The 8,909-nt window shown below is 44.0% G+C and overlaps 1 protein-coding gene across 1 annotated transcript; it reads right to left on the bottom strand.

Moving 5' to 3' along the window:
* Positions 1 to 98: 98 nt before the first annotated feature.
* Positions 99 to 6,274, bottom strand: LOC108893025 (stromal interaction molecule 1). The gene is made up of 7 exons (XM_018690807.2): positions 6,064 to 6,274; positions 5,394 to 5,508; positions 3,953 to 4,064; positions 3,766 to 3,881; positions 3,512 to 3,686; positions 594 to 771; positions 99 to 302 (listed from the first exon to the last, which is right to left on the bottom strand). The coding sequence occupies exons 1-7, from the start codon at positions 6,109 to 6,111 to the stop codon at positions 99 to 101; spliced, it is 948 nt and encodes a 315-aa protein (XP_018546323.2). The 5' UTR covers positions 6,112 to 6,274.
* Between the last annotated feature and the right edge of the window lie 2,635 nt (positions 6,275 to 8,909).

The following is an 8,909-nucleotide window of genomic DNA, read 5'->3' as shown; positions in this document are numbered from 1 at the left end:
TGTGTTAAAACCACAGACCTTATTTCAGACATTTAACCAGAAACACACTGACAACAGGAAGAGCTAACATGCTAACATGCTAACGTACTTCCTGGTTTTTAGTGTGAATGTGTGTTGTTGTTGTTGTCCTCACCCCCCTCCCTGGCCTGCAGCAGCTGCCTCTCTGCGCTCTGTTTCTTGATGTTGTAGTACTGGACTTCGATCTCGTGCGTCAGCTGCAGCCATTTCTGCAGAGCCTCCGGCGGCGCCCAGTGAGCCCGCGACTCCAGCTCCCTCTCCGCCTTCTTCAACGCCATACGGACCTGCAACACACACATCATTCAGGACCCCCACCTGGACCTGGACACTGGTTCTCTCGTTGATACTGAGCCTGTTGCAGTGAGTAAGATCACTATATATCATCTCTATACATCAGCACCAGACTCCATTGACAAAAACAGGGATTTAACCAGGAGCTGCTGGAATACCACTACCTCCATCTGTTAGTGTGTCTGTGTTACTGTGTGGTACTTTTACTTCAGTAAAGTATCTGATTACTTCTTCCACAGACCTCCTGTCTCAGACCTCAGGTGTGCTCTCGGTCGTGGTCTCACCTGTTCCAGCTCCTCCTCGGCGTATTTCTGTCGGCTCCTCTCGTTCTCTGTTCCCTCCCTGAGCTCCCGGAGCCGCTGAGCTTCCTGTTTGGCCGAGCTGATCTCGTTCCTCAGCTCCTCCTCCACCTTCACCTTCTCCACCTGAACGCAGCGCTGCTCCTCCTGAGCCCGCTGCAGCCTGACACCCCCCACCACAACAACAACAACAACAACAACAACAACAGGTCAGGAAACACCTGAACGCATCGTTCCTACTGCTCTGACTTTAACCTAAAACCTGTGGCTCACTGCCAGCAGGGGGCGCTCTGTGTGTGTGTGTTATTTTTAGACACACACACACAGCGCTGAGGGATTTCAGAGAGGAAACAGACCTGATGCTTCAATTGATCCCCATGGATCTGCTGTGTGTGTGTGTGTTTCTGTTCAGCTGTCACAGTACAGTATTATAGTACAGTAGCAGTGCATATTGTAACAGTGGTGATGGTAGTAGTACTGCAGTTAAAGTAGTAGTAGTAATATAATAGTAGTTGTCAGAGTTTTCTTAGTACTAGTAACAGATGTGGTAACAATAATAATACTACAGTACTAACAGTAGTAGTAACAGGAGTAACAGTGGTAGTACGTGTAGTAATGGTCATAGTAGTACTAGAAGCAGTAACAACAGTAGTATCAGTAGTATCAGTAGTACAGAGTGTAGCAGGAGAGAGAGGAATGAAACATGTTCCTACATGAATCAGTGTCTCACACACACACACACACACACACACACACACACACAAACTCTGTGCAGAAGCTTCAGTCTAAACTCCTTATATGGGCAAAGAACATCCAGCAGCTCAGTCTGAACACACACACACACACACACACTGATGAGTTATTTCCTCAGTTTAAAGGTTCATTACGTCTCATTCTAACATTCACTGATGAACAACCAACTACTACTACAACTACTGTACTACTACTACTACTGCTGTACTACAACTGTACTACAACTGTACTACAACTACTGTACTACTGTACTACTGCTGTACTACAACTACTGTACTACTGTACTACAACTACAACTACTGCTGTACTACAACTACTGTACTACTGTACTACTGTACTACAACTACAACTACTGCTGTACTACTACTACTGTACTACTGTACTACTGTACTACACTACTGTACTACTGTACTACTGTACTACTGTACTACTACTGTACTACTAACTACTGTACTACTGTACTACAACTACAACTACTGTACTACAACTACTGTACTACTGTACTACTGTACTACAACTACAACTACTGCTGTACTACTGTACTACTGTACTACTGTACTACTACTGTACTACTACTACTACTACTGTACTACTGTACTACTACTGTGTACTACAACTACTGTACTACTGTACTACTGTACTACAACTACAACTACTGCTGTACTACTACTACTGTACTACTGTACTACTGTACTACTGTACTACAACTACAACTACTGTACTACAACTACTGTACTACAACTACTGTACTACTGTACTACTACTACAACTACTGTACTACTGTACTACTACTACTACTGTACTACTACTACTGTACTACTACTACTGTACTACTACTACTACTACTACAACTACTTACTGTACTACTACTGTACTACACTACAACTACTGTACTACTGTACTACTGTACTACAACTACAACTACTGCTGTACTACAACTACTGTACTACTGTACTACTGTACTACTACTACAACTACTGCTGTACTACAACTACTGTACTACTGTACTACAACTACTGTACTACTGTACTACAACTGTACTACTGTACTACTACTACAACTACTACTACAACTACTGCTGTACTACTACTACTGTACTACTGTACTACTGTACTACAACTACAACTACTGCTGTACTACAACTACTGTACTACTGTACTACTGTACTACTACTACAACTACTGCTGTACTACAACTACTGTACTACTGTACTACAACTGTACTACTGTACTACTACTACAACTACTACTACAACTACTGCTGTACTACTGTACTACTGTACTACTGTACAACTACTACTGTACTACTACTGTACTACAACTGTACTACTACTGCTGTACTACTACTGTACTACTACTACAACTACTGCTGTACTACTACTGTACTACTGTACTACTACTGTACTACTACTGTACTACTACTACTACTGTACTACTACTGTACTACTGTACTACTACTGTACTACTACTACTACTGTACTACTACTACTACTGTACTACTGTACTACTACTGTACTACTACTACTGTACTACTGTACTACTACTGTACTACTACTACTACTACAACTACTGCTGTACTACTACTACTACTGTACTACTGTACTACTGTACTACTACTACTCAGTACTGTGTACAGTGTGTATCAGTACTGTGTACAGTGTGTATTAGTACTGTGTACAGCGTGTACAGTGTGTATCAGTACTGTGTACAGTGTGTATTAGTACTGTGTACAGCATGTACAGTGTGTATCAGTACAGTGTATCAGTACTGTGTACAGCGTGTACAGTGTGTATCAGTACTGTGTACAGTGTGTATCAGTACTGTGTACAGTGTGTATTAGTACTGTGTACAGTGTGTATCAGTACTGTGTACAGTGTGTACAGTGTGTATTAGTACTGTGTACAGTGTGTATCAGTACTGTGTACAGTGTGTATTAGTACTGTGTACAGTGTGTATTAGTACTGTGTACAGCATGTACAGTGTGTATCAGTACTGTGTACAGTGTGTATTAGTACTGTGTACAGCATGTACAGTGTGTATCAGTACAGTGTATCAGTACTGTGTACAGTGTGTATTAGTACTGTGTGCAGCATGTACAGTGTGTATCAGTACAGTGTATCAGTACTGTGTACAGTGTGTATCAGTACTGACTTGTCCTGCAGGTCCAGCAGGCTCTGCTCCGCCCTCTGCAGACCCTCCAGGTCCTTCATCAGGCGGCTCAGGTCGTCTCTGGACTTCCTGGTCTGGACGAAGGCGAACCAGCAGCCGGTCAGAGCCATGAGGACGGACAGAGCCAGGACCAGGTCCTTCCACCAGTTCTGATGATCTGCAGACCCACACGCAGGCTGCTGATTACACACTACACAGAATCAGATTACTGAAGTAATCAGATTACTGTCACTGACCTGGTGGTGGTCCGAACAGGATGATGTCCAGAGCTTTGAGCTGCAGCTTCTGAGAGTGACTCCGGTCCAAGATCTTCAACACCAACACCGTCAGGGTGGTGTTCTTCACCGCCAGCCTGAGAGAGGGGGGGGGGTCAGCTGGTGTCCCCACAGGGTGTGGTATAAACGACACAGGTGTGTGTGTTACCTGGGTAAGGCTCGGCCGTCCAGCTTCTGTTTCCTGAACGCCTCTGAGTACTGAGGAAGCTCCACGCTGACGAGCAGCCAGTCCTCCACCTGCTGCACCGTCCAGTTATACACTGACAACAACACACACACCTGAGCATCAGGTAAACAACACACACACCTGAGCATCAGGTAAACAACACACACACCTGAGCGTCAGGTAAACACACACACCTGAGCATCAGGTAAACAACACACACACCTGAGCGTCAGGTAAACACACACACCTGAGCGTCAGGTAAACACACACACCTGAGCATCAGCATTTATTTTTAATCAAACTCTTTTATTACTGTTTCAAGTCACTTGTTCAGTTGTACGAGCTGTTTAACAATGAAAAACTACAACTCCCATGATGCTGGTGGAAAACGCAGTTTTATCTCACAACATCAAACTGTCTCAAAGCTGCAGAGAGAATAGATACGGAGTCACAGAAGTGTCAAAAAAAGAATAAATTTGTGAAAGCATAAAGAAATGAATGTGGGAATATAAAGAGAAATAACAGCAGTATTTTTTACTACTTATTTTAATATATGCATTTATTTCTTGTATATAAATGACTGTTTTCTGCTTACTCAGACATTTTGTTTATTTATTTTAATGTAGTGTAATTTATTTATTGAATCACTTTGTTTTATTTTCCCTAATGATTTTTTTTTATACATTTATTTATCTTTTGACATTTTTTTTGTATTTCTCTTTATATTTACACATTTTTATATTTTTTTATGGCACTCCTGTGACTCCATACATGTCTCACTCTGATTAATGAAACGACCTGACGGAGTCGTTCATCAGCTTCTCCTTGTGTGTTTGTCGTTTTTTTTCCTGACGTCGTCACTGACAAATGGAGCGGGAAAATTAAGTGGATCCAAAAATAGGATTTTATTTTTACTCTCAACACGAACCATTCTCCTTTTTAGTCCTCCTTTCAATTCATCCTTCTCCTCTGTCGCTTTTCTTTCTGTTTTTTACATCTTTTCCTCCGTCTAACTTCGTCTTTCTTTCAGTCTTTTTATCTCTGCACTTCTTTTTCTCTGTTTTCCTCTGTTCGTCTTTTCCCTTTTCTTTTCCTCCTTCCTCCTGTTCAGACTCTTTAAATCACTGATTTTCTGAATGGAGTCTGGTTCAGTTTGAGCTGAAGACGAGTAAATAAACCTGTTTATTAAGCTCCGTCCGTCTGTGTGTTTTCCTGTGGTTTAGTGAGTTTGTTTCACTGCTGATTCTTTTTAAACAAACAGCAGCGTCTGTGTTTACACGTCACCGACCCACAGGTGATTTTATCAGCTGAGTAAGAACCGTCCTCCTCAGTCTCAGTGTCTCTTACAGACCAGATCCTGTCATTTCTTCCTGTGTTTACTTTGGGTCAGACGAGTGCCCCCCCACCCTGACCCCCCGCTCACCTTCAGAGCTCTTCCAGGCGTTCCACATGTCCGCCACGCTGATGTGCAGGTCGGCTCGGTGGAAGCTCCTGTGTTTGTCTTTGGGGTCGTGATACTTCAGATCCTCCCTGAGAAACTGGGGGGGGTGTCTGACATGAGTCTGTGTGAAGTCTGTACAAACTCTACTGGATTTGTAGAAGAGGTGTTTTTTACCCAGGAGGTAAACATCTCTATACATCAGCACCAGACTCCATTGATAAAAACAGGGATTTAACCAGGAGCTGCTGGAATACCACTGCCTCCATCTGTTAGTGTGTCTGTGTTACTGTGTGGTACTTTTACTTCAGTAAAGTATCTGATTACTTCTTCCAACACTGAAAGTCACAGTAACACAGACACACTAACAGATGGAGGCAGTGGTATTCCAGCAGCTCCTGGTTAAATCCCTGTTTTTGTCAATGGAGTCTGGTAGAGATATGTAGAGATGTTTCTGGTTAAACTAAAAGGATCTGACTCTTTAATAAAAAGCTCTGTCTCTGTAGGAATCCTGTCATCATGTTGTGGATGACGTGGGTAATTGTCCACTGATTTCACTGCATGGAGAATAAGACTCAGGCTCCTTTAATATTTAGTGTTTGTTGTATCTGAAAGTTTAAAGTCGTCTTCTTCAGAGTGTGTCTAAGTGTCTCACCTCGTCCGTCTCGGTCGTGTCCACCGTGCCGTCGGCGTCGTCGTCCATCAGTTTGTGGATGCTGCAGATCGCCTCAAAGCTCAGCAGAGAGTTTTCATCCTGACAGAGCGGCTGGTCTATCGCACACAGATCTACAACACAAAGTTTTACATGTAAACACAGCGACAGTTTACCTGTGTCTACGAGTCTGAAACACGAGTCTGAAACACGAGTCTGAAACATGAGTCTGAAACACAACGAGTCTGAAACATGAGTCTGAAACACAACGAGTCTGAAACATAACGAGTCTGAAACACAACGAGTCTGAAACACAACGAGTCTGAAACATAACGAGTCTGAACACGAGTCTGAAACATAACGAGTCTGGAACACGAGTCTGAAACATAACGAGTCTGAAACACAACGAGTCTGAAACATAACGAGTCTGAAACACGAGTCTGAAACATAACGAGTCTGGAACACGAGTCTGAAACATAACGAGTCTGAAACACAACGAGTCTGAAACACGAGTCTGAAACATAAGGAGTCTGGAACACGAGTCTGGAACATGAGTCTGAAACACGAGTCTGAAACACAACGAGTCTGAAACATAACGAGTCTGAAACACAACGAGTCTGAAACATGAGTCTGAAACACCAGCTTAGCTAAGATGCTGATCGTCAAACTGCACTGAGAGGTTCAGTTCAGCTGGTGAAGACCGAGGCGTTCAGGGACTGATCCAGACCACGTCAGGTGACCCATCACACAGCTAGCTGACCCTGATCCCCACATTTTAAACTTGTGATTAGTCACAGCCTCGCTCCTGTGATAACACGACTCTCAGTGTGTTTCCTGAGAAATCACCTGTTTATTCTCTGTATTTATTTATTTTATCAGACACCAGCTCAGGTTTTCAGTTGGACCCTGGAGACTCAGTATTTACAGTAGAACTCTGTGTGACAGAGTGTGAGCAGCTCCTCGAGCCAAAAACAGCAACAGGACGAGTAAACACCCGTCATCTACAGCTGCCATCTTTGTTTGGGTCAGAGGAGACGGATCGCAGACAGGACGAGGCCACAAGTCAGCATCAAACACTCATCTGACAGTTAGCAGTTAGCAGTTAGCGGCTAACCTCCGTGATGTCCCCTGGATCACAGATGTCACAGATGAGTGACAGGTTTTTAACGTCTGTCTGACGTCCACTGGGAAACACTGTCCTGCTGCTTCAGTCCTCATGGTGACCTGAGTTCACTTCACTGAACCACAGACCTGATCCAGCAGCTTCAAGCACCACAAACTGTACGTTCACCTCCCGACTGTAAACAAAGATGGCCGACATGTTTCAACTACTGGTTCATCCATTTACGTCAGAGGTCTGAACTGAGTGACGTCATCTCAGAAAAACATGGCCGCTCACAGGAAAACAGATTCTGAAGAAGTTCAACACAAACTTTTCAGAACGTTCACAGTTCAAACCTGCAACATTAAACCATGAAGGTGAACTGATTCAGTCGTATCTCAGACTAGCTGTTGTTAGCAACAGTTGCTAACATCGCTCTACAAACAGCGTAGCAACATGTCCACAGATAAAACCTGAACAGTTCTCTGTGTCTGACTGACTTCATGTAAACTAATGAGACTGAGCTGCTATAAACAGGAACATTAGCAGAGAGTTCACTGCTGCTGATGAGGAGCAGCCATCTTGGATTCTGATGTCGGGGTTGGTGGGGTTGCTCTGACTTCAGGAGGCGTTCAAGTTCAAACTTCAGACTAGGGAGTCTGAACATTGATGAGTTCACTGACAACAGGAGCTGAAACATTACCTGGAGGACAAATAATTCCCTGAACGTGTTCTGGTTTTAGGATCAGTCCTGCACTCTGTATATTATTATTATCATTAGAGCTCAGTCAGTGAAGATGAACATGATTCATGTTTCTTCACTGTGATAAATGAAACATTAAATATTCTGACATGAAATCATCAATAAAGAGCAGCTGTCACACGTGACGTCGCTCTGCTGTGAAACCTGACTCTGAAACCTACGAACAGGACTCATGGGAACCACTTGATCCCCTGTATAAGTCCAGCTCAGGGTCTCTGACGGCCACGACACCACAGAAGAAGACAGAGAGGTGGAGAGAGACAGGTGAGGAGGCAGGTGTGAGTCCAGTCTGAGGATTAAGACGAGCAGCTGTGAGGACAGAAATACTCCGATAATAGAATTAAAGCAGGGTCGAGTCAAAGTCACAGCTCTCAACAACTACACTACCCAGCATGCTCTGCTCACCAGGCCCCATCCAGTACACACAGGCTCACGTTTCTGTTGTAATCCTGAACCTGAACCTGAACCTGATCCTGATCCTGATCCTGATCCTGAACCTGGTTCTGATCCTGGTCCAGCAGGGTCTTGTTGTAAATCTTCACATCTTCTCTGTTTTCCACTGGAACCTGGAGGAACAGGAGATGACGGGGACGGACTCGTCTGATTGGTCGGCTCCTGTTCCTCCGCTTCCTGTCCATGATGAGGCTGAGGGGGCGGAGCCACAGTTTCACCTCCTCTGAAGCTGAACAGTTTATTTCTGTCACCCAGGTTTCCTGCTGCACCGTCAACGTGTCGCCTGCAGGAAGCTGCGGTGAGCTGCTAACGGCTATCGCTACACACACACACACACACACACAGATCATGTTTCTGTGTGTGTGTGTGTGTGTGTGTGTGTGTGTGCGTCCTGGTTGATTTGTTTTCTTTGTAAAAACCACAAACAGGAAGAACCACCATCTTCTTTTCTCAAGAACCAAGTGTGTGTTTGCAAAACTGACTTCACTGTCACTGCTCAACACACACTACACTACACTACACTACACAACA

This window comes from Lates calcarifer, unplaced genomic scaffold, assembly GCF_001640805.2.
Source record: "Lates calcarifer isolate ASB-BC8 unplaced genomic scaffold, TLL_Latcal_v3 _unitig_2731_quiver_2359, whole genome shotgun sequence".
NCBI classification, from domain to species: Eukaryota; Metazoa; Chordata; class Actinopteri; family Centropomidae; genus Lates; species Lates calcarifer.
Note: the sequence above shows the minus strand (reverse complement) of the source record. Positions and strands in the feature narration are given on the sequence as shown.